At 37.5% G+C, this 26,684-nt stretch overlaps 1 protein-coding gene across 6 annotated transcripts in view; it reads left to right on the forward strand.

Moving 5' to 3' along the window:
* The window catches only part of LOC136850230 (E3 ubiquitin-protein ligase TTC3-like), a 477,716-nt gene that overhangs the window by 333,742 nt on the left and 117,290 nt on the right, over positions 1 to 26,684 (forward strand). For all 6 annotated transcript variants that reach the window (XM_067123873.1, XM_067123870.1, XM_067123869.1 and 3 more), the window contains 5 exons: positions 2,231 to 2,402; positions 2,574 to 2,809; positions 10,771 to 10,935; positions 11,079 to 11,266; positions 18,685 to 18,819. In XM_067123873.1, the coding sequence (XP_066979974.1) occupies positions 2,231 to 2,402; positions 2,574 to 2,809; positions 10,771 to 10,935; positions 11,079 to 11,266; positions 18,685 to 18,819 (896 nt within the window). The remainder of the gene's footprint in view (positions 1 to 2,230; positions 2,403 to 2,573; positions 2,810 to 10,770; positions 10,936 to 11,078; positions 11,267 to 18,684; positions 18,820 to 26,684) is intronic.

Genomic DNA, 26,684 nt, shown 5'->3' on the forward strand with positions numbered 1-26,684 from the left:
TGGTGTTGATTGGCTGGATCCTCAACCCCATCTCACGAAGATGGTATTGTGGGAGCCTCATCTCTGCAGTTCACTGCATAGTACGTATCATCTTCTGATCAGATGTAATCACGAAACTGTGTGTGTCATTTTAAATCTGTGTATCACAGCCAATTGTTCCCTAAAATGCCTCCTAAACACTTTGCTCTTCTAAGTCTTCTGGCAAAGAGCCTAAACAAAAGAAGGTCATGAAGCTCAATGAGAAGGTAAAATTTCTGGATATGTTGAAGGAAGGCAAAAGTTACGCTGCGGTAGTCCGCCATTTTAACTTGAATGAAAGTACTGTGAGGTACATTAAGAACAAAGAGGCAGAGGTACGTAAGGCTGTAAGCGTAAGCTTCTTTGGTAGTGCAAAAACAGTTTCAACAGTTGTTGAGATGGAATCTGCACTGGCATTTTGGGTAAAGGACTGCCGTAAGAAGAACTTGCTTGTCTCCAACATCATTCGCAAAAGTGCGACAACTGTACCAGCAGTATTCGACTGCTATGGAAGGTGGCGTTGTACAGACACAGGAAGGCAATGATGCAGGGGAATTAGAATTCCTAGGCTTTGGTGAACCCGTGCCAGAAGAAGAAGAGGAGGAGGAGCCACAAGCAGGACCATCATCAGCTCCTCAAGGTTCTCAGGCCAGCAAGATGTGGTTCCACTGGTTTCAGAGGTGGTTCCAACTGAAGAATGTTTCTCTGCATGAGGAAGCAGCATCTGCAGATACGGAAGTAGCCGCAAAATATCCAGAGACCTTCAAGAAAATTATAAAGGAGAAGGGCTACCATCCAGAATAGGTGTTCAGTATGGACGAGGCTGGCCTGTCCTGGAAGAAGATGCTATCCCGGACATACCTCATGAAGGACGAAGCCAAAACCTCGATTCAAGGCCCAGAGGGATAGGGTTACCCTCATAATGTGTAGGAATGCGGCTGACTTCATGCTGAAACCAGGCCTCATTTACAAGGCTGCAAACCCCAGGGCCCTCAAGAATAAGAACAAGGCATTGCTGCCTGTGTTTTGGATGCACAACCCTTAGGCCTGGATTACATCTAACAGGTTCATTCAGAGCTTCATCCCTCAAGGTAGGCAATACCTCAATGACTTGTCCATGGAGTTCAAGGCATTGCTGATTATGGGTAATGCTGGTGGCCACCCTATCGATCTTTAGTATAAGGGAGTCCAGATCAGGTTCCTGCTAACACCACCTCTCTCCTCGAGCCTATGGACCAGGGCGTGATCCATGCCCTCAAGGCACTCTAAAGCCTGGACTCCCTCAAGCACCTTGTGAATGCAATGGACACTGACTGAATTTATGCTGAAGGAGTATTGGCGTAAATTCACGACTGCCACGTCTGTCCATCATCGACCATCATTGAATGGCATGAAGAAGGAGACCCGTAATGCGTACTGGGAGAAGTTGTGGCAAGAGTGTGTTCATGATTATAAGGGCTTCTTTCCTGAAGAAATTCAACGTTTGGCCATTGATAAGGTGGTCCAGATGGTGAGGATGCTTGGTGGAGAAGGCTTCGAGGTCATCACCAAGGATGAAGTCGGCACCCTTATTGATGTCCACTCTGACCCCCTAACGGACCAGGATTTGGAAGAGTTGATGAAGTCTGCCAGCAAAGAAGAAGACACTCCAGGTTACTTCTTTCTAATGAACACCATATTCTTGGGAAGCTTAAATTTAAGTCAGTGGCCTCTGTGGACTTCTTCCATAAGAATAAGGTTCATCTGCTGAATAATAATGATAATAATATTGATTGGTTGGTTTTTTTATGAAAGTTGCAATTTTATAAAGAATAAATAAATTTTCAGACAAACTCATCAGTCCATGCCCTCATTCTGGCTTTTTTAAAAGTCTCTTACTGAAGAATGAGGCGAGCTGTCTCACTACCAGTGGGTCAGGGGTGTACTTGCACACATTGGTACTAAGTAGTTGATTTTCTAGCGATTCCTCTACTATCTTGAAGACTTCAGATATAACACTTCATTGTGATTGTTGGGGTTGTATGAAAAAGGTTTCTTGGTGTAAAAATTTTGCAGTTCTGTAGGGTTTTAATAAAGAAAAACTTGCATCATGTAGTATTTCTCTTACCAATGTTGTATTCAACTTTACTGAACTCAAAAAGCTTTTGCTGATTGCTTATATGTAATCCTGTTTGCCATTCATACAAGGTAATTTGATGTACGCTTCTTACAGATTCCATCTCCAGCTTTATTAAAATCACCTCCCAAGATTGTTCACAGCTCTAAGTATTCAATTCATATGGTAGATGATGATTATGAAGTAGAAGATTGTGAGGATGTAGATGGAAGTGATTATGATGATGATGAAGCTGAGGACCCTGTACTTAACTCAGTTCTACAAAAAGGTATATTTTAAAAATAATTCTAGTGCAAAAAACTTTTTTAGTTTATTACATAGGCCATTGTTATAGAATATTGTTGCAAATACAGTAAATGTGTTTTTTGCATATTTTGTTATGAACCTCAGATTTATGTGGTGTAAGTCATGATTAATTTTTACTGTTATGATATTGTAGCTGTTGATGATGGTCCAGTTACCATTACCATTGGCAGTCAGAAGCAGCAGACAAAGCCTGTCAAAGAGAAAAAAGAACAAACTTGCAAAGATTTACCTTCCCATTTACATCATGATGAAGGAGATCAGTGTCATTCTAGAGAAGGTTGTCAGGAAAATGAGATGGATGAGGAAGAGGAGGAGGAGGAGGAATTAGAAGAGCAGGAGGATTTCAGTGATGTAGAAGATGAAAGTGAGGTAAAGTATGCCTTTGTTTTTTAATAAAGTTTTTTATTGTTTCAAGTTTGTAGTATTTCTTTTTGCGGGTGGATTCCCCATACTGTACTGGGTTACTTCCTAGTTTATCCAGCTGTGGTGCATTTTGCTTTGTATTCTTGATTCTTTTTGTTCTCTTCATCCTGGCTATATAACTTCCACATCATTTTCTCTCTCTCTCTCTCTCTCTCTCTCTCTCTCTCTCTCTCTCTCTCTCTCTATATATATATATATATATACAGTATGTATATATATATATATATATATATATATATATATATATATATATATATATATATATATATATATATATATATATATATATATATATATACATATATATGTATATATAAATATATATATATATATATATATATATGTATATATATATAAATATATATATATTATATATATATATATATATATATATATATATATATATATATATATATATATATATATATATATATATATATATATATATTATATATCTTATATATAGTAATTGCGTGGCTACTTGGAAATCTTAGCTTAATGATAAATAATATTGCCAAGACCAGGAAGAACATTCTTTATTGTACAAGCTTTTGAGGTATAAAACCTCTTCATCAGGCTGAAAACCCAACAAGGATGAGAATCAATGAAATTACAATGAAATGAATTGTCATAATAAATCTTCAGCAAAAATACTAACCAAATATATAAAACGAACAGCAAACATAAACTAAAAGGGTGAGATGCAAAATAACGAAAAATTACAAACGAACACAAACATAAAAATATGAAAATAAAAATAAGGTGAAATGTAAACAAACTACCACTCACAAAGTAAAATATTTAACAACCCAGTTGTGTACCTACTATGAAATTACACGATAGCTAGTTGAATACCAGACGAGGTTTTGTTCAATTCCGGTTTCATCTTTTTAATAACCAGCAACTCTGAAATCAAAAGATCCAGTCTATTTGAACAAAATGACACTGCCTAAAAATCCAGGTCAGTGAAAGGATGGTCCTGTGCTAAACTGTGTTCCCCAATGGCAGAAAAGGGTGGTTTGGAAAGAGGAAGCCTAGTTCTAATAGCAAGACCTCTGTGTTCCAAAATTCTGTGTCTGAGCCAGCAGGAACTGGACCCCACGTATCACAGACCACACTGCAAACAAGTGAACAAGTAATTGACACAGGAATTAAAGTCCACAGGCAGGGTAGGCTTCTCTCTCAAAAGTGATCTTATAGTAAAAGTATTATTGAAAACAATATAATATATTACAGTAAACCCCCCGTATTCGCGTTCACATGGTTCGCGGACTCACGCATTCGCGTGTTTCTCTGTGGAACATATCTAGCCATCATTCGCGGAAAGTTCGCCCATTCGCGGTATTTTTCACTGAGAAATATTCACAGATTACTGTATTTTCATATAATTTTCATGAATAAATGCACTTTTTGTGATAAAACTATTAAAATACTCAGGTATAAGCATTTTTACAGGGTTTTTCTTGGTTTAAGCTATCAAAATGGGCAGTTCTAAGTGTTTTTAGAGAGGTTTTAAGCATTCGCGGATTTGACCTATTCACGGGGGGTGTGGGACTCATCCCCCGCGAATACGGAGGCTTCACTGTATATATAATATATATATATATAAATATATATATTTTATAATATATAATATACGTATACAGTACTCGAAAAGATACTAGACCGCTTAACATCAAGCAGCCTAATATCTTGTTGAATTTTGAAGGAACAGAAAATTTGAGAAGAAATTTCTTCATGGCATTAGGCCGCTTACAGCAAGTAGGGAAGGGGAGGAGCTTAGACACTTGACAAGAAAAGAGCTCTCAGTTGTGTTTGGTGGGCTGTTTTCATTTTTTCGTCTGTGCTCCCACCGCATGTTTTGCATACCACGTATCACTTTATTGCCCCCTGTGACCTTAATATGGGCAAAGATATGTGCACTGAAGCAACCTGGCCTTAAAACAAAGCAGATATCAGATCAGCTGGGTGTGAGCAGACGTTCAGTTCGATGCTGGGTTGCCAGATTTAACGAAGGCAGCAACAATGGCCATCTCAAAACAAGCGCCCTGGTAAGCGTATACCAGGGCGCTTTTTTTGAGGCGGCACCTCATTGTTGCCACCTTTGTTAAATCTGGCAACCCACAGATATGTGCACTGAAGCAATCTGGCCTTAAAACAAAGCAGCTATCGGATCAGCTGGGTGTTAGCAGACGTTCAGTTCAACGCTGAGTTGCCAGATTTAACGTAGGCAGCAACAATGAGGTGCCATCTTAAAACAAGCACCCTGGTATGTGTAAGAAGACTTCTGATCAAAGTTTGACTGTTCCCAAGCGTCAGTTGTGCTTGAGAAAGGTCAAACTTTGATCAGAAGTCTTCTTATGCATACCAAGGTGCTTTTTTTTTTGAGATGGCACCTCATTGTTGCCCACCTTCGTTAAATCTGGCATCCAGCGTCGAACTGAACATCTGCTCACACCCAGCTGATCTGATATCTACTTGTTTTAAGGCCAGATTGCTTCAGTGCACATATTTGTGCTATCATCTGTTGACTCAAATCACTCTCTTTGCATGTATTAAGGTCACAGGGGGCAATAAAGTGATACGTGGTAAGCAAAAAATGCAGTGGGAGAGCGGACGAAAAAATGAAAACAGCCCATTGATAAGCCACTAGACACATGACTTGAGAGCTCTCTCCTTGTCGAGTGTATAAGCTCCCCCACTTTCCCTACTCGCTGTAAGCGGCCTAATGCCATGACAAGTTATTAGACCGCTTGATGTAAAGCGGCCTAATATCTTGTTGAGTACTATATAATATATATACATTTATATATACACAAATATACACACACATATATATATGTATATATATATATATATATATATATATATATATATATATATATATATATATATATATATATATATATATATATATATATATATATATATATATATAAATATATATATATATATAATATATATATATAATATGTATGTATAAAAATTTAAAGATCCAAGTGACCCTCAACTGTCAATACTTGAATCATTCTTTATTAAACAGAGGGTCATTATTACTATTATTATTATTATATATGAAGAGGCTGATAAAGCAGCTAAAGAAGCGGTCCACACGACAAGAGGAAATGTAGACATCCCGATTAGTGACTATACAAGATATATAAAAATAGTCATTGTTAAAAAATGGCAAAATATATGGAACGAAGAACCTGAAAATAATAAGTTAAAACAGATAAAATCCAGTGTTCGAGAATGGAGTTCGTCATATCAGAGAGAGAGACACGCACAGGTAATTCTGACGCGTCTTCGAATAGGCCATACTCGTTTGACACATGGACACTTAATGAACAGTCCATGTGGCCCTCTTCCCAAATGCCCAGATTGCAATGTGTTGATAACAGTTAAGCATATACTGTGTAAATGTCCAAAATATAACCTGCAGCAATTATCAAATTTTGGAAATAGACCGATAGAAGAAATTTTGTCAGAATCTTCAGCATTCTCAATAGTACCCATTTTAATGTTCATGAGAAGCTGCAAGTTAATTGGTAAAATATAAAAAAATCAATCAATCAGTATAATGAATTTTAAAACTTTATGATTTTACTTTATTTTGAATTTTAATATACCTTTTTAGTGAGTATATATGTAAGCATGAGTTTAAATGTATATATTGTGTGAGTGTGTTCCAGTATGAAAGTGTGTGCCTTTTTGCAGCTTTTAATTTCATTTTCATTTTCGTTCATTCATCATTGACAAGTGACCTATTAGGTCCCAGTGCTAGGCTTCTAGCCTAGACTTGTCATTTCAACCTAATCCTTCGGGCCAGCCCTATGAGAGCTGATGGTCAGTTCAGTGGTCTGGTTAAACTATTATAATAATAATAATAATAATAATAATGACTCGCTGTTTAATAAAGAATGATTCAAGTGTTGACAGTTGATGGTCATTTGGATCTTTGCCAGCTATTTTAAAATCTTTGTAATCTATGTTATATTTACATTTTATGGTATGATCTCATATGCATGAGAATCCATGCTTGATAATTTTACATATGTTCGATAACTTTTGCCTCACTGTGAGTCTAATCTCACTCTCACAACCTATGAGGGGAGCCCAAATACTTCCTCGGGTCACATCTGGGGCAATTACAGTGGGTCCCCAGTAATCACAGGGGTAAGGGATGATAACCACCTGCGTTAAGCAAAAATTCGCGGTAAGTTGGAACACCCCTCTAAAAATGCTTATAACTGCCTGCTTTTAATAGTTCAAACACCAAATGTACTTTAAACTATCATCCTAAAACCCTTCAATATAATTTCAAAGTCATCCTAGAACATTACCCTTAAAAATATAAGGCTCACAACTATGTGTGAAGTTACCTTTAAGAGAGAGAGAGAGAGTACTGAGAAAGGAGAAGATAGAGAGAGAGAGAACAAAAATACATTTGCACATTAAAAACATTTAATACATTAGTGACAGTAGTACAGAAAGGTAAATAAAGATTAATTAACAAAATTAGGTTATAAGAATATACAGTATCAGTAAACATTAAACTAAAATTAATCACAAAGAAAAAAGGGAATACTCCCTCACAAAGCATCGGAGTTACAAGCCAATGAGCAACTAGCAAAGCTAATATCCTACTGTGTGATTGGTTCCTACTAGCTCTTCCAACCAGTAGCGTGTTGTGCTACAAGCCAATCAGCATTAAGGTAACATACCCTGCTGTGTGATTCCTACTTCCAGCCCTATCTGTCCATCCATCCATCCCTTTCATATAATCTGCTAGAATCCTCTGGATGAAAAGAGAGAAGTGCTGAACTGAGTTTTGTTTACATTGGTTAAAAAATTTATATCTTTATATCAACCACTCTCTCTTGCTAGCTATCTATCTATATATCTGTCTATCTATCCGTCCGTCCGTCCATTCATTCATTCATTCATTCATTCATTCATCCATCCATCCATCCATCCATCTCTCATATTCTATATATCCTTGGGCGTAAAGAGAGAGAGAGAGAGATTTTGGCCAGGTGCTTCCCCCTTCACATGTCAATATGTCAAGATGATTGACAGGCCTTCATCCCCCCTTAAAGTTGGAGAAAGAAAAAGACTGGGAAAAACGAATTAAATGATATTTTTGCTTACCCGGTAGTTACATATAGCTGTCGTCTTTGACGTCAGCTATATGTAACTACCGGTTATAAGTGAAACGTTATTTTATCATAAAAATTTCATTTTGCTGCTCTTACAGTAACATTAATATATGAGAATGAGTAAATCATTTACTTATCATACAAAGCAAATAAACATGTTACATATGCATAAAAATTCTCTCTCTCTCTCTCTCTCTCTCTCTCTCTCTCTCTCTCTCTCTCTCTCTCTCTCTCTCTCTCTCTCTCTCAGAGAGAGAGAGAGAGAGGGGGTTGCTGAACTGAGGTGTTTATGTACATTGGTAAGCTGTTTTGTGATTTTGCAGGATTTTATTTTAGGATTTTATTGATATTTTGCTGTTTACATTAATATTAATATTTGAAAGTTAGTAAATAATTTGTTTATAAAAAATGTATTTAGTCATGAACATAAAATGAAAATACAGTAATTAGTGAATATTGATTGCTCTGCGAAAAAATTCACGAATTAGTGAATTTTCCACGATATAATTGGAGATGAGTTCCACAGAAAAACCCGCGAGTAACTGAAGCCGTGATTGTTGATCTGCGAGTAAGCTGGACCCACTGTAAACAGGTAAATGGCTCCCCAGGTCATCAGTGGGTGAAGCCTGCCTTTATATTTAAACATGGACCCAATTGTCATGGGGTTACTGGGTATTAATTTAGGTTCAACAGTGGGTAGATATTTGTTCACCGTTTGCCTTAGGTCCTGGTAAAAATGTTTATTGTAAATTGCTGAGACACTAGCATAAAATGGTAGACTGTTGTTTTTTCAAATTTTGGGTGAAAAATAGTATTTAAAGATTTATAAAGATGTTTGTAAAAAAAAAAAAAAAGCTTAAAGGGAAAGCAATTATTAACAAAAATATTGGAGATATAAAATTTTTCTATGGAAACTATTCCATTCAGATGTTAAGCTAGAGAGACTGAAGAGTTTAACTTAAAATTAAAGAAATACCCCTTTTTTACTGCAGATATGTTGAAACCTTCCTGCTGTTTAGGAGCAAAGACCTGGCAGGTAAATTTCTTGAATATGCCAATAAAATTCATTCAAACATAAAATTTGCGTTTGAGTATGAAATTGAAAATAAACTGCCCTTTTTAGATATAATACTTTTTAGATACGGTGACCATTTTAATACCATGGTTTTTGGGAAAAATCTTTTACTGGCCTGGGCTCTAATTTTTATTATAGTCATTATTTCTTTAATTGTAAGTTAAACACTTTATCTAACCCCTTCCTCAGGCCTTTAGGTTAATGTCTGACTGGAATAGCTTCCATAGAGAAATTGTATGTCCATTATTTTGTTAGTAATTGTTTTTGATATAAGCTTTTTTTCAAACATCTAGATAAATTTTTAAGTAACATTTTTTCACCTAAAATTCAAAATAACAACAGTTCCTAGACTATCATTTTATGCAAGTGTCCCGCTAATTTACAATAAATGTTTTTGCCAGGACTTACAACAGTGAACAAATATCTACCTTCTGTTGAACTTAAATTAATACCCAGCAACTCAGTGACAATTGGGTCCTTTTGTTTAAATATAAAGAAGGCTTTTCCCTTTGATGATCCTGGGAGTCATTTACCTGATTAATTGCTCCCACCTATAATCTTGGGAAGTATGTGGGCTCCACTTGTAGGTTGTTGAGATTAGACTCGCATCATGGAGTAAGTAATTGAACAGGTTTAGAATTATCAAACCCCAGGTTCTCAAGTATAAGAGATCACACCATAAAATGTAAACATAGATTACAAAGATTTTCAAATAACAGGTAAAGCTCCAAATGACCATCAACTGTCCATACTTGAATTACTCTTTAACAGCCAGTTCCCCAGTTAAATACTCAAAACACATCAACTCCTCTGTACCTCTTGTGAGTTTCCGTTAGAACCAAGTGGGCTCTAAGTGTCATCAGTTTTTACCCTCCATTATTATTTGGTAAACTTTGTTCCTTTTTATCATGTTTCCTTTTTTACTTTTATTATTTTATGTAAAAACTTTTTTTAAGCCCGAGTCTGTTTTTAACTTTTATTTCATTATATAGCCTTGAAAATGGGACAGATGGCCCTGAGTAAAGTACAGGCAGTCCCTGGTTTACGACGGGTCCAGCTTACGATGTTCCGAGGTTACGACGGTTTTCAAATGTATTCATCAGAAATTATTTCCTGGTTTACGATGCATGTTCCAGGGTTACGATGTGTCGTATGCCGATCCAATGGAAGAAAAATGGCTCCAAAATGGCAGAATAATAAAAATTTGGGAGTTTTTTTATGAAAAACTCAATAAAATGCAGTTTACATTGTTTTCAGTACACCCAGAGCATTAAAAGTAAGGTTTTCTTGGGATTTTTGACGATTTTTCGATTTACGGTGATTTTCGGCTTACGACGTGGCGTAGGAATGGAACCCCCATCATAAACTGGGGACTGCTTTCACATTGAACAAAGGAATTGTCCTTCCCAAACTCGATGCTATTCGTCTGGTTTATAGCAACTGCTTTCTACTTTGATATATATTATGTCTTGTGTATATATACAGTATATATATGTGTTCAATATTATGATTTGGAAATAATTTTGAGAAGTTAGTTATTTGTTGCATGGATTTTATTTTTAAATTATGCTGCTGTATAATTTTTGAATTATAAAATGAAGAAATTTTTACCTAAATATTTCTTTTCCTTTCAATTAATCTATAAATTTTTTTTTGCATTTCTTTGAATTCAGGAAGTTATTATCAAGGGGGAAATTGAGAAGATGGAGGAAAACATGAGGATGCTGATTGAGCAAAATCAAAAGTTAAATGATAAACTGATTCAAGTTAAATCAAGTACAAGCATAGAGATCAGCTCACTGAAGCAAAAAGTTGAGGAACAAAAGGCTGAGAAAAGGGTTGGTATATCCATCTTTTGATAATTATGAAATGTGTTATATTTTATTTGTTCACATATATTGAAGTTTTATCTTTCTTTTACCTTGTGTTGACAGGTGAACTATGTATTTTGGTTTTCAAACTGAATGGGTTTTCATTTTAGGAACTGGAAAGTGAAAAGCATTGTTTAGCTGTGGCAAGAGAAAGTGAAGCCAGAAAGTTTAAAGCAGAAATGTGTAGAATGCAAGAGGAAGTAAAATCATTCCAAGGTCGTCACACATCACTTGAGCACAAATATGAGCGGGCCATTGACCGTATAAATGAGCTTGATGCAAAATTCATTGAAGAACAGTATGTACTCATATTCATACTACACTTTAATGTAGTTTCTATGCCATTATATTTTGATATAATACTTTGTACACGTGATGTGTTTACTGGCTACAATATCTATTTCTATGTATATGAATAGGATAGGATTTGAATATTTGATCTACCACAAACCTACCCACTTAAAATATAGTCTAGAAGAAAAGCCAGTCAGTTCAGTCATATGTGCCTGAGTCCCTTGTGGGTAATTGTCTGACTTTTTGTATCTAGCTGGTTATATTACAATTCTTGCAATATAACCAGCATTATTTCTGTTCCTCCTTTATTCACTTTAAATGACATTGACTTTACCTTCTGGTTTGAAGCTTTTCATCCTTATTGCCCAAATGTCTTTGTTGTCCGTTTTGGGAGGAGGACAATTTGCAAATGAATGTTTATTAAGCCCTTGTGTTGCTTATTTGTTGAGGGCATGGCCATCCTTATTCTGGGAGGTACCTTCTTTTTATGAGGGAGAGTAGAGTTCAAGTTCTGGTTTCTCAGCTTTGGTTTTCACCAGGACACTTCTACCAGCTGGTACAACTGCTGAGGCATCCAAAAACAGTACAGGCAGTCCCTGGGTTACGTCGTTTTTGACTTAGGGTGCCGTTAACCCCGATTTTTCAGCGCTGTTACCCATACTTACGGCGCTTATGGTGCTGTAATGGCACTTATGGCGCTCTAAGTGCTATTTATTCCCATCATAATTATGAAGGTCCAGGTTACAGCAATTTTTTACTTACTGCTCGCTGCTGGGGACGGAATCCCTGCCGTAAACTGGGGATTGCTTGTATAAGACTCAAAGTATTGGATGACTGGTTTGTGATGGCATCATGACCTGTGGTATTTCATTGACATAGGCATTTTCCCAACTTTGTCAGTTTCTGGGCCAGGTGATCAGTTTTGGAGAAATCAGAGTTGGGACTTGTTGTGAGGGTGACCAGGATAGTGCTTTCACCAGATGGAAGCTACTTTCATTGTAGAGGTGTCTGGATTGCTAGAACCTCTTGCCAAGATGTGAGAACCATGTATTTGGCACTTGATATCTATGGAGAAACTGAAGGACTGGAATTTCAAGTTATTCAGTCTTTTATTTCATCCTTCACATTATTCTCTGAGATTTGTGTGATATTTTTTAGTGTGAAGGCTTTTGGCTCAGATTACTGTAAAGATAATTGGCATGATAGTGCAGTTTACCTGAAGAATTCATTCAGTTAGCACTCAAGATAATCTTGGCAGAAGAAAATCAAAGTGAAGTTCATCCTAACATTTTTACCAGGGCAGTACAGTTGTAGCAAATGGTCTTAGCCAGATGGAGGGCTTCCCCTTAAAATATTTTCTCTTTCATAAAGATTTGCAGTTCCTGTGACAGCTGGTGGGAACTCCTCTGGTGGAACTGTTGGCATCCAGCCTTGACTTATGATCCTTAAGTACTTTTCAGCCCTCTTAGACCAGCATCGTGTAAAATCAAAATCATCGGAATTTTTGGGACAACTTCAGATATCTACACATGTCCTATTTACGTGACAGGAGATCCATAACAAAGTTCAATCACTTGTCTGCGCTGTTGGCGGTGCAATACTTTCCCCAATGAGATGGTTGGTGACCTTTATCTTTTAGTTGGAAGAAGGCGTTATTTCACTCCCATTTCTTCTGGTTTCATGAGAATCTTTTTGTGTTGGACCTTTACACTTAAAGCCTGTCCACCAAAGTCTTAGAGCTTGTTTTGTTCAGAGGTAGCCAAGACTATTTTCAGAACCTCAACTGGTAACATCTACTAGTCAAAATTGAATTCTTTCTTTAGTTAGTGCCATGCGAGGGGGTTTGATCAAGTTAGTGCTTTGGTTCAAGTTCTAGCAATCTTCCTTTACTTAGGTTTCCATAGGGAGTTTTCAGTCTTAATAAACAAAGATTTCAGGTCAGCACTGTCCCGGGTCTTGAATTCCATGGCATCAGCAAGGGGTCATCAGTTAAGTTGAAGAACACTAGATTTCTTTACAAACTGTTAAATCAGTCTTCTCGTACAGCTTTGGAATACATATTGTCCTCGTTAAGAAAGAGTCATCATGCATTATTTAATAGGGTTATACACAAAATATTGGGATTCGTTAAGCCTGTTTGTTTATAGCCAACTGTGTGGCTAAGATGTAGTCTGTCAGTACCTGAGATCAGGCCACTGCACATTTTCGTCATTGTGTCACTAATTGCCCGCATCAAGGAAGTGGCTGCCTCTATGTCAGATCAGAACATTGTACAATATCTGGAGAAAACTAATAACCTCATACAATATGTATCCCTAACTGTTTCTCTCAGGTCCTGCTAGGAAGCTTATATCATAAACTAGCATCTCTTTCAATCTTAGGCAAATCATTCATGTGGCCCCCTTGGCTTGGGACCACCTTGACGTGGTGAGGGCGCTCTTGAGCCCCCGGAATTTGTTCCTGGGTTTGAGTCCAAGAGTCCCATATATCATTATATATATATTTCTTTCGATTAATTTTTATGGAATTATCCACTTACTAAAAGTTATTGGACCTGATAATTAGGAAAAGATATCAAAGCTGGGAACTATGGTAGGACCATCAACTACCAAATAATGTTTGGACCTGATAGATATCAGATTGATAGCTCAAGGGTGGAACTATACTTTAGGGCTGGGCCACGGATTCCAAGGGGTCTGGTTCTGGGAATAGGACTCTCAGCATTCTATCCAGTTTGCCCATAATATGATTAGGGTGGGGATGATTGTATTCTTGTAATACTCTCAGTCCCAGCAAGTGGGTTGGCTTACTTGGGCCACTCGAATCGTGTTGTGCCATCCCCTGTGGGGTAGGGTTGGGGGTGGATATTTGAGAGTCGGCTGTCAGTTGTGCCATTAGTGGAAGAAGAATTCCATGAAAGGCTGATATCTCTAAGGTTTTCAGGTTTTTTTTATATTCGATCCTTGATAATAGTAGGAATAAAGGTTCGAGTATCCTGGAGCCCTCCCATGATACCGTTTTGGCACAGTCGACGACCCCTGCAACGTCCTCTGACAACCTTTGTATGGAAAAGACTAGGAAACCTTTTAGTGTAATTACACTGGAACCCTATTTTCCAGCACAGAGCAAAGAGAATTGAATAGAAATGTATGCAAAATAGGACCAGGAATATTTGAAACCTCTTATGATAAGTACTTGACTAGAATCTGGAAGATTCTAGTTGTGATATTTTTAATCTATATTATGAAGTGTTGTGGCCCAGAGCCTAAGATATCACCTGAAGGTCGAGGAAAACTGACAGGAGAAATGGCCTTAGCAAATGAAATGAAAAATTAAAAATATTATTGCATCCTGGAGGAGTTAAAGTAGACTGCTCAGTACATGCTTTTTGGACACACACCAAGGGAATGATATTTGCACCCCAACTGATGACGTACCCAGAAGAGAAGCTGGTATAAGAATTAAAGGATCAAGGTGTAATCAGAGTTGAAAGTATGAAGAAGATCAATGGAGCCTTGGTTCCACTTCCAAATTGAATTATTACATTTAATTTGACACGATTACCTGATTGTGATAAAAGCAGCATGGTTAGGTTGTAAGGTAAAGCAATATATCCCAAGACTGAGGAGATGTCTTTATAAGATTATGGACATATGTTAGGATCTTGCAGGCAGAAGCTAAAAGGCAAGCCTGCCACATGTGTTAAATGTAGTGAACTAGAGCATGGTGTATGTTATAAAGAAGCAAGATGTATACATTGTGGAGAGAATCATCCATCATCTTCACAGAATTGTGATGTGCACATCATGGAAAAGGAGATACAGACAAAGGGTAAGTGAACGTATCACATTTAGAGAGGCAAAAGAGGAAGTATTAAGTCATTATGTTAGACCTGGAATATCCTTTTCCAGTATTGCTGCTAACAGAAGAAATATAAATGCTACCAGAAGTGCTTCCTTGGCAGCATAAGGGGAAGATCAGTGACAACCTTTACTCCCACCTTATTGGGGGCTGCACCACTGGTTTCTGGCACTCCTGCCTCTTTGGAGGCTGTACCAGTGGTTTCTGGCACTCCTGCCTCTTTGGAGGCTGTACCAGTGGTTTCTGGCACTCCTGCCTCTTTGGGGAGGCAGTGCCAATGATTTCTGGCACTCCTGCCTCTATGGAGGTGGCAACAGAGATTTCTGCCATTCTTGCCTCTTCAGAGGCAGCAAAAGTGGTTTATGGTGCTCCTACCTCTTTGGAGGGGGCGCCAGTGATTTCTGGCACTCTTGCCTCTTCTGAGGCAGTGCCAGATGTACCTGGCACTCCCTCTTCTCTGGAGGCTCTACCAGCTGTACCTGATGTGACAGCTTCTTTGGAGGCTGCACCAGCTACGGCTGACATTTCTGCCTCGGAGGCTGTATTTTCATCATCTGGTGTTTGTGTCTCCTTGGAGCTTGCACCAGTTGTAAAGGTGCTTCTGATGCTTAGGAGGATGCACCAATGTCTGACTCTTACACCCCTCCCCATGCAGCACCAGCTATGGCTGACATTTCTGCCTTGTTGGAGGCTGTATTTTCATCATCTGGTGCTTGTGTCTCCTTGGAGCTTGCACCTGTTGTAAAGGTGCTTCTGATGCTTAGGAGGATGCACCAATGTATGACCCTTACACCCCCTCCCCATGCAGCACCATCTTAGTCTGGTGTTCCTGAGACTGATAACCCTCTATAAAGGAAGGCAGCCACAAACAATCTTTCTCCTTCCAAAAAAATGAGCAAGGCAGTAAGCCGGAAGCTCTCAAAAGAGGTCCCAATTGAACAGCCTCAAAAGGCAAGTAGAATTCATTAATTTTCTCCAGCGAAACTGTCAGGGATTAAGAGCTAAATGGGAAGAATTAAGGATGCTCATATCAGAAGTGTCTCCTTTATGTATAGCTTTGCAGGAGACCATGATTGGTAATAATACATATCCCAGCCCACAAGAGTATAGAGCCTATCATTCCACTTATAACTTACTTATTGGAAGCCATGGGGGTTTAGTTTTGTATGTTCGTATTGACAACCCACAAAACCCTATTACTATCCAGTCTACATTGCAAGTGATAGGTGTGCTGATCAGCTTGTAGAGAAAATATACAGTACACTTTCTCTATCTACCACTTAATGAAGTCTTCCCCATTGATGAATTTAAATCCCTTAGTCAACAGTTACTATGTCCCTTTGTTATTCTGGGAGATATGAATAGCTTAAGCCCTCTTGGGGGTGACATCGTCACCAATCAAAGAGGAAGGTGCCTGTGGTCTATCATAGAGGGTGAAAATGTGGGAATCCTCAGCACTGGGGAGTCTACACTTTTTCATGTTCAAGCAGGCACGTTATCAGCAAATGGTTTAACTATATGCAGTGATGACTGCTGTATTGATTTTAATAGGAGAGTTATCTTGGGATCAGGATCTAATATAGCATCTAAAATATTAAGGGCCTGACAGACTTCAATAATGCCATCCTAATTGGCTCTAGATTTCAGCCAGACCGTTTTTCTAGTGGTGGAATTAGTAATATACTGATTGACGGTTATGTCCATCTCAGTGCCGCAATAATCAGAAGTGCTTATATATTCACAGACCTTGTACTTGGCAGTAGCTGGAACATCTGAGTATGAGGTTTAATCTGTTACCGGAAATGTGTGTGGGTTCCTCATTTAGCTGGACAGAATTGGAGGATACACAGAACTCAAGAGCAGACCAGCCATGTTGATCTGTGGAATTTGAATCTAGCCATTCTCTGTGCTGTGCATTACAGTCTCCACAAATAACGAATGAAGCTTTTGAATCCTGTGACGGAGCCATACTAATCCTTTCCTAAAGACAGTCTTATATAGCATCGTTTATGTTTGGATTGCAGTAAACAGCAGATGTGTAAGCATTGTAGAAATTTATGAAAATTTAAAGCAAAGAACTTCACGACAACTACACTCTAAATTTTTCTAATGATATAAAGGTCATCCAGGCTTAATGTATACAGCCAAATCTTGCACATGTGGGATGTTACGATGATAAATAAATTTAGGGCCATCAAACTCAGTGATTAAAAATTCAGCCTTTGACTTGTTACTACTCACAAGTTTTTCAGATAAACACATCAAATCGTAGTTACGGGCACAACTCTTGACATTCAAGAAAATTTGACCTTAAGCCCCAAATGTTTGAGTAAAGTACTTTGCAGTTTTCTTACTGAGTAATAGCCCCAGGATTCAGTTCAATGTCTCCTGAAAGAATTAAAATTAACAACATAAAATCAGTGTCAAAACCAATAAATAGACTCATAACAACAGTAACATTGCAAAAAATCAACAGAACAGTAAACAATAATACCATCAACAACAACATTTACATTATTGACAAAATTTCTGTTGAGAGTATAAATAAACGTCACTGTACATCATTGAAAAAACGCTACACACTTTTCCAAAAAAATAGGAAAGTGAACGAAAAAGAAGATAAATGCTTGATTGTACCCTCAAGCAAGGGAACTTATACCCAAGATCATAGAAGGCCACGGTACAATAGCTGTGGCACAGTCCAAGGTTGGAGAAGAAGGTTTGTATTCAGAGTAACCTTCTCTTAGAAGGGTTGTCTACCAAGGCTAAAGAATCCCTTCTACCCACTGGTTTGATTTTGGAGTGTCCTTCTCCTAAAAGAGTTGCCTGCCAAGGCTAAAGAGTCTCTTCTACCCTAACTAGTTCCTCGTTGGACGAGTCGGTAGAGTTCTCAGCTAGCACTCTGCTAGGCCCAAGGTCGAGTATCCGGCCAGCCAACGAAGAATTAGAGGAATTTCTATTGGTGATAGAAATTAATTTCTCGGTATAATGTGGTTCGGATTCCACAATAAGCTGTAGGTCCCGTTGCTAGGTAACCAGTTGGTTCATAGCCACGTAAAATAAGTCTAATCCTTCAGGCCAGCCCTAGGAGAGCTGTTAATCAGCTCAGTGGTCTGGTTAAACTAAGGTATACTTAACTTCTACCCTAACTCATGTAGGCAGGGATGTCACACCCTGAAGTGAATGTTGCTAAGAAAAGCCACATTGACCCACTAGAATATGGTGTTCCCTCTTCCTCACCCCACTTTTCTCCTGTTAATTAACAAGAATACAAAAAGACAGTTGTATATAGCAGAATCTGGGATTCTACAAAGTATTTACTGAAGCACTGCTGCTCTTTAGTTTTTTAAACAAAAGGCTGATGAGTATTAAATTTTGCAGACCACTTAATAAACTAGACTATGAATGGTATGTATGGTATGTATTAAAAAATTAGTATTTTAAACAAAAGCTGATGTGTATGTAATTTTGCAGATAACTAAATCAGACCATAAATAAGGAGTGTATTATAAAATTGTTGATTTTTAAAAATTAGGTGTTTAAGGGATATTATCTTTGCAGGGAAGTTAGTACTCAGTTGAGAGAGGAAGTGAAAAACCTTCAAGAGTCACTCTCAAGTAGTTCTAGACGTGCCCATGAAGCAGAAGTGAAGTACCTTTGTATCAAAAAGGACCTTGCAGAATCTCATCTCAACAGGTACACAACATTCTTAGCTTGCAAGTATTAATTGCTGCAACATTGATTACTTCCTCTCATTGTTCATGCCATTTGACAAACTTATTTTGAGAAAATGTATAAGGGTTTTTTGCATCGCAGGAATGGTAATGGATTTTAGACATTCAAAATCCTTGAGAGCATCTTTTAGCCAGTATATTGTAGATTCAGCATTAATCCAATTCTTTGAACCTAACAACTGCAGCTGCAAATAAATTTGTGGTGAGATTAATATCTGCTATGATGTGATGTGTAGAAACGCTGACCCCCAGTCATATTGAAACACGAACATATGATGCATGCCAATTTACCCTGTAGGGTGTTGGTTGGTACTGCATGCTATACCTGTAGACAGACATTACTAATGTTCTTTACAGCATCCTTTCAGCCCTCAGCTGCAACAGTTTTTTGCATTATAAATTTGCTTACTTTCCATCTCACTTCAGTTTCTTCAGCCTGTCCTGTTGGTGAGTTGTGCTTTCATTAAATATTATTTGTTATGAACTCCATTGAAAATCGCCTTGGTTATAGATGGTGAGGTTAGATGAATTGTTTCTTCACCCATAGAATATGATTAGCTAATGTGGTTGAGTAAGGCAAAAGACATTAAACTTTGTCCTGAGTGTTAAACCTTATCTTAACTGTTGTCCCACTGCACACTATGGGTCAAGTGTATATTATATTAAGTATTTGGCAAAATAGCTATACAGTAAAAGAGGAAGCGTATGAAATGTATCTTCTTGATCGGATCCCCATGCTGAGCAACCAGGTATAGGACTGGCTGTCCTTTTCTTGAAGAGTTTAGTAACCCTAGGGCAGGAATTATCCGAAGAATGCCTCTTTAAGGGCCGAGAGGTCTGATCCCACTTGCGATGACGAGGAGGGGGGGGATCCGAAGAGCTGGAATATGAAGAGACTGAAGATGAACTGGTGCTACTCTCACCTGAAGAGCTTAACCTTAGGTAGTGCTGCCTCGAATGCGACCGCCTTGATGAAGCTTCTGGGGACACCATCCTGCGATGTCGGCGATGGCGAGAAGATCGACGCGTCGATGGATCACTTTCACGTCTCCCTGAAGCTTTTCGACGCTTCGAAGGCGAGTCAAGCTTACTACTTCCGCCACCAGGACTAAGGCTTTCCTGTGCCTTAGAGGACGAGCCTGCTCGTGGGCAATAATTTCTGACCTTTTCGCCAGCGCCGGACTGTCTTCTAGCCTCAGAAGGCGAGCGGGACAGTTGCCTTTGCTCAAAAGATTCAGAAAAACGAGCAGACTCGCCTGAAACGCGATCGCGAACAACCACATTGTTATCACCAACACCAACACTGACATCATCACCGGCGCTAACGCCGGGCTCACGGTGCGAACGCACTAAACTTAAGACCGACTCCATGAAACCGTTCATTTGCGCTTCCATTTGATTTCTGAAAAGAACGAATTCTGATTTATCAGCCTCGAGGCTGGGCTTGGCTTTAGGGAAAACATACTGGGAAGCTGGTGAAGAAGAGGGGGGAATATGAGAGGGGGAAAGAGCAGCGGTAGAGGAGGGGGTAGGAGAGGAGGAAGGAACAGCCGGTAGAGGAGGTGACGCCAATGCCACCACCGAAGAAGATGATAGCCTAGCTTCCTTACGCTTAAAGGCTTTCCTATCCCTATCCCTAACCAGCTTTATCTGATGGGAACTGTATGTTTGCCAAAACTCCTGACTCCATTCCATACATTCACTGCATGTGTTCTCCTGGGAACACTCTTGACCCCTACATGCTGTACACAAAGAATGGCGATCGTATTTAAGTTTAACTAGTTTGGCGGAGCACAAATTCCCTGCGCAAACTCTGGATCCCAAGAAGCTTGAATCCGACATAGCTACGAATTCCCAGAGCTAGGCTAGCTAGAAAAATAAACAGGCAATTGAGTACTTCACCAAGGAGAGACGCCACAACTAAATGCAAGCAGACAAAGGAACCCAAACAGTTTGAGGCAGACGGACGCGTGAGAATGCGTTCCCAATACGCCCGAGAATGAAACTGACCTGGGTTTATGGGTATGTCTCCTGCCACACTACCCCCACCGGCATCCGGTGGGGTTGGGTCTCCCGCCAATTGCATCAGCGTTCCAAACAAAGTTTGAAAATTTATATCTCGGACGTGTCGATTTTAAAGAGATAAAAGCTTTTACAGTGTTTTGATAAGTATAATGAAACATCATTTTATTATAAAAATGTCATTTTTCACGGGATGTGCACCACAGCCCCCTGCAAATAGTTAAAATCTGCAAATAGTTAATGCCTCCCCTCTAAAAATGCTTACAACTGCCTATCTTGAAAGTTCAAATACCAAATGTATACCTTAAACTAGCACCCTGCATCAAATATACCTTAAACTATTATCCTATTACTGTATTAATCTTTGAAATAATATTAATATAATTTCACGGTCATTTTAAACATTTTACCCTTAAAAATATATACGTCATACTTCTAACCCTTCTAGCCAATAGGAGAGAGAGTATATCTTTCTATCAGCCACTCTCCCTTCCTATCTAAATTATATGTCAATCTATCTATCCATCTCTCACATTCTGAGTATCCTTTGGCATGAGAGAGAGAGAGGGTGTTTGTTCTTACGTATTATGACAAAGAAAGAGAGAATAACTTTGGAAAGAGAGAGAGAAGTCATTCTTACGTTAGATATCAAAAGATAGAAATTCATGATTTATGAAGGAAAAAGAAAGGTTGGGGGGGGAGAGAGATTTTTCAGTGTCCGTATGACCATTTGTGGGCAACATTACCTCCCCTTGGTGGTCAATATGTCTAGTTAATTGACAGGTACTTGCACCCCCTTGCTCTGAAGAATGTAAGAAAAGACTGGGAATGATATGTATTTGTTTAAGATTTTTAATAATTTACTATACAAATATAAAAATTGTAATTGTAGCATGGAAAATATAAAAAAATTAATAACAAAGTTAGTCATGTTTATCTATATAACTACAGTATACAAAACAAATAAACATATATTACATATGCATAAAAAAATTTCAGTGAGAGGGGGAGAGAGAGAGAGATTTCAGTATCCTTCATAATTCTACACTTGCAGTCATTATGTCAAGATATTTGACAGGCTACACCCCCTCACTCCAAAGTTTTAGGAAAAAGATGAGGGAAAGAATTTATATTGAACTAAAATCTTACTAATTCACTATATTTTCTTTAGTGAATTGATATTTTGCTGTGTTTAGTACATTAACCCTTAAACGCCGACTGGACATATCGTACGTCGACTAAAATTGTCTGTTGGGTGCCGAGTGGACGTACCGTACGTGACTACAAAAAATTTCAACCTTCAGTCAACTTTGACTCTACCGAAATGGTCGAAAAACGCAATTGTAAGCTAAAACTTTTACATTCTAGTAATATTCAATCATTTACCTTCATTTTCCAACAAATTGAAAGTCTCTAGCACAATATTTCAATTTATGGTGAATTTTTGAAAAAATCTTTTTCTTTACGTCCGTGCGGTAATTTGGCCGAAAATTTCAGAAATTCTTTCGTCATTTTGTCGTAATGTTTGCACCAGTTTATATTAGTCATTACATAAAGTTTTATATATGGAAATGTGCACAATTTCATGTAGAATACAACAGAAAATAACTCATGGTTGTAGCTTCTATCAGTTTTGAAATATTTCCATATAAATCACGATAAGTGCCAAGATTTAAACCTTCAGTCAAATTTAACTCGACCAAAATGGTAGAAAAATGCGATTGTAAGCTAAAACTCTTACATTCTAGTAATATTCAATCATTTACCTTTATTTTGCAACAAACTGGAAGTCTCTAGCACAATATTTCAATTTATGGTGAATTTAAAAAAAAAAAAAACTTTTTCCTTACGTCTGTGTATATGTCAAGTTAATTAACAGGTACTTGCACCCCCCCCCCTCGCTCTGAAGAATCCGAGAAAAAGACTGGGGATGATATGTATTTGTTTAAAATTTTTAATTTATTATGCAAATGCAAAAAGTTATAATTATAGCATGTAAAATATGAAAAAAATTAATAACAAAGTAAGGTCACATTTATCTATAAAGCCACAGTATAAAAACAAATACATATGTTATACATAAAAAATCCATCTCAGTGAGAGAGAGAGACAAAGAGATGAAATACAAAGAACATAATTTAGATTAGATGAGAGAGGGAGAGAGAGAGAGATTTTTCAGTATCCTTGGTAGGGTATTTGGCCACCAAGTAGCAACATTTATTTGACCACAGAGTGGCAACATCTTCTACCCTTGCATCAGTCTGTCAAGATATTTGACATAGTTGACAGTTTACAACTCGCCCCTCGCTCCAAAGCTTTCGGAAGAAGACGAGGGAAAGAATTTATATTGAACTACAGTCTTACTAATTCACTATATTTTCTTTAATGAATTGATATTTTTCTGGTTTTAGTACATTAATATTAATATTTGAAAATTAATAAATCATTTATTTATCATACAAAACAAATAAACATACATATTGCATGTAAATAAAAATTCTCTCATCTCAGTAAGAGGGAGGAGGAGAACTGAGGAAGGAAGGAGAAAAAGAGAGAGAGAGACAGTTATTTTTATTATATAATATTATTTAATCTTATTAAACTTAGTATTAATATTTGAAAATTAGCACTGTAAATCATTATTTCATTATAAATTGTATATGTAGGTACAGTTCAGTATTAGTCATGAAAATAATATGAAAATACAGAATATTGCTCTACATGAGGAGCCACAAATGGGTGAGGTTTCCCACGAATAATTTATAGATAGGTTCCATAGAAAAATCGACGAATTGTGGGAACGCGAATCCGGGAGTTTTACTGTTTTGCTCCTCTATAAGGGCCCCCTCTCAAGGGCAGGAGTTCTTCTTGAATAGATTTAGAAACCTGACAACTATGAAGCAAATTCCCCTCTGCTTGATGACCAACAGGCCGTGGCAATTAATACTAATGTATGTATCTTTCCCAGGTACATGTATATGTGAGAAGTTCAGTGGAAATACTCTGGCACCCATTGACTGTGTCAACAAAAAAGAAACATATCCAACATGCATGCACGTTTTGCCCAGTTATTTGGATTATCTTATGTTTAAGCTGAAACAAGTATTTCATGCTAAATTGTAGAGAACAAGAGAAATTCAACTTGACTTTTTGTGAACAAATTATGAAGTTTGTCCGAAGAATTGTGTTTGTCACAGAGAACAAGTGAAGTGGTTGATGGAAGTAACCATTAAAACTCAGTCGATTGTTTTCCATAACAGAAAGTATGTCCAAGGCATAAAAACAACAGTCAGAAGTTCTGACATGCATAGTTACATTCAGGGAACATGACATTCTTAGTTAACTGTATTTCTGCCTCATGTCAAGGAGCAGTTTTTACATGCTTTTTATTTAACTTGACTTTTGCCTCTGTCTGTTTGGGTCAAAACTTGTAACTTAATTTTTTACCTGTTCACTTCATCCAATGGTCTTGAAATTTTGTATGCTTACACAATCCCAGTGACAGTACAACCTGACATGATCAGTAGGTCAGCAGTGACCTCACGTGACCCTACAGTGATCTCTCCCATTATCTCAGGATTTGTATGAAACTTCTGATTTTTCATACCTTCTTTGACTCGGTAGAATAAGTTAATAACTCGACACATTTTTCAACCTTTTTTTGGCTCAACAAGATATCATGTTCAGTTTTTTTAGTTACAGTCATAAATCAGTTATCATTTCTGTCAAAACTAAAAGGTATCAAATAAAAAATAAGAAAAAATTTAAACACTTTTATAAAATTGCACTAAAAAGTAAAAATTAATTTTTTGAGACACCAGGATTTTCTTACAATTAATCATGTCTACATGGAAGAAAATGCTACAAGAATATTTCTTTTCTTATAGCATTTCCTTCCTTGTTTAGCACCCACATTTTTATTTTTGTAGACATGATTAACTGTAAGAAAATCCTGGTGTCTCAAAAAATTATTATTTGCTCTTTAGTGCATTTTAATAAAAGTGTGTTCAGGGATTTTTTAATAGGAAAATTAATATTGGAATAATGGAGGTAATGATGAAGCATATAGTGACTGGAAAGCAACCAAAGAAAGTAGTAGCCAGGATAGTGGGTATGTGAATTTTGTTGGGTGGGGTTGTTTTACCAAATGTAACAGTTGTCACAAGAGATGCTGAAGACTAGAATTTACATGAAGTAAGAGAGTTTCAGTGGCAAGAGGAGGAAGTGGAGAACCATGATGTTGTTGAAGGACAGATCATAGGATAGTTAGAACATTACATTTGCAGTACACAGTCACCACAAAAAAACTTGAAATACCTACTTGATAGAAATAAAAATCAGAATATTGTTATTAAATAAGGAAGTAAAAAAAAATTTTTTTGCCCTCTTGCATTTTATTTAATATTTTGACATTTCTCTATTATTTTTAAGTGCTTTTCTTTTTGGCATAGTTGACCCAAGTCTTTGAATTACTGATCATCAAACTCTTCACACCAAAACCTCCCGATAGCATCCTTCAACTCGTTTCATGTAAGCCCCGCAATTTTCTATGGAATTTAGGTCTGATGAATTGCCAGGCCATTCTAACCTTTGAATATTATGTCCTTAATTACCTCATTAGCATCTTGTGATTGGTGGCAAGGGGCTTACTCTTGCATAAAGACTTGCATACCTAATAGTGTCTTAGGAGGAACAATTCATTCTCTAAAACACCAGCATACCTCATTCCATTCATAGTTCTACTCTTTGTAAGGAATTACAAACCACAGCTACCCCCATATCCACTGAAATATCCCCTTACCATCGCATAAAGCTGATGCTTTACAGTTTTGATATACTTTGATGCAAAGTTGTATGATCCTTGGGGCCTTCATACCTTTCCAGCACTGTGAATGACGTGAAAGTATGATTCATCACTAATTACGACTTGTTCCCGATGCTTTTCAGTCCAGTGCAAATGTTCTTTACAAAATTTCTTTTGCTAATTCTTCATGTCATCTAAAAGGAGAGGCTTTTTTGTAGCAACCAAGAGGGTAGACCAAGTTCTGTGTAAACGTTGTTGTACAGTACTTTCTGAGACATTGCCAAGCAACATGGGATTTTCTGCTTTCAAAATCTTTGCTGGCATTGATGGGTATTTCATAACCATCTCTCTCTCTCTCTCTCTCTCTCTCTCTCTCTCTCTCTCTCTCTCTCTCTCTCTCTCTCTCTCTCTCTCTCTCTCTGTATACACTGTACATATACTTTAATGAGAAAACACAGCAAAATATCTGTAACACGTTATTTCACGTACAGAATCCATTTACACTTACTGTATTGATCTGATCACCATTAAAATATTTAAAATCCAAAATTTCATAAGTAAGCAACTCAAAACATCCAGGCTTCAGTACTACTGTAGCAATTTTTCTGTGATGACTTATAAAATCAATCTCTCTCTCTCTCTCTCTCTCTCTCTCTCTCTCTCTCTCTCTCTCTCTCTCTCTCTCTCTCTCTCTCTCTCTCTCTCTCTCATATATCAGTACTGTACTGTACAAATAATTTAATGAAAATATCAGTTACTGTACCATAAACTTAAAAAACACGAAAATAAACAAATTCAGCAAGTTCAGGCAGATCATAGAGGTAGTGTTGCTATATCTTTGCTTTGTCTGATTTATTGTACCATACTTCATTACAAGTTTAGTTAACTATGATTATCACACATATAACAGTACAAATTTCATACATAGGCAACTCTCAACACTCTCATCCCAGCCATAGTTTAAGTGCCTTTGAAATTTTGTCCCCAGCAAGTTAGTACTG

The sequence above is a fragment of the Macrobrachium rosenbergii genome, chromosome 21 (genome assembly GCF_040412425.1).
Source record: "Macrobrachium rosenbergii isolate ZJJX-2024 chromosome 21, ASM4041242v1, whole genome shotgun sequence".
NCBI lineage: Eukaryota > Metazoa > Arthropoda > Malacostraca > Decapoda > Palaemonidae > Macrobrachium > Macrobrachium rosenbergii.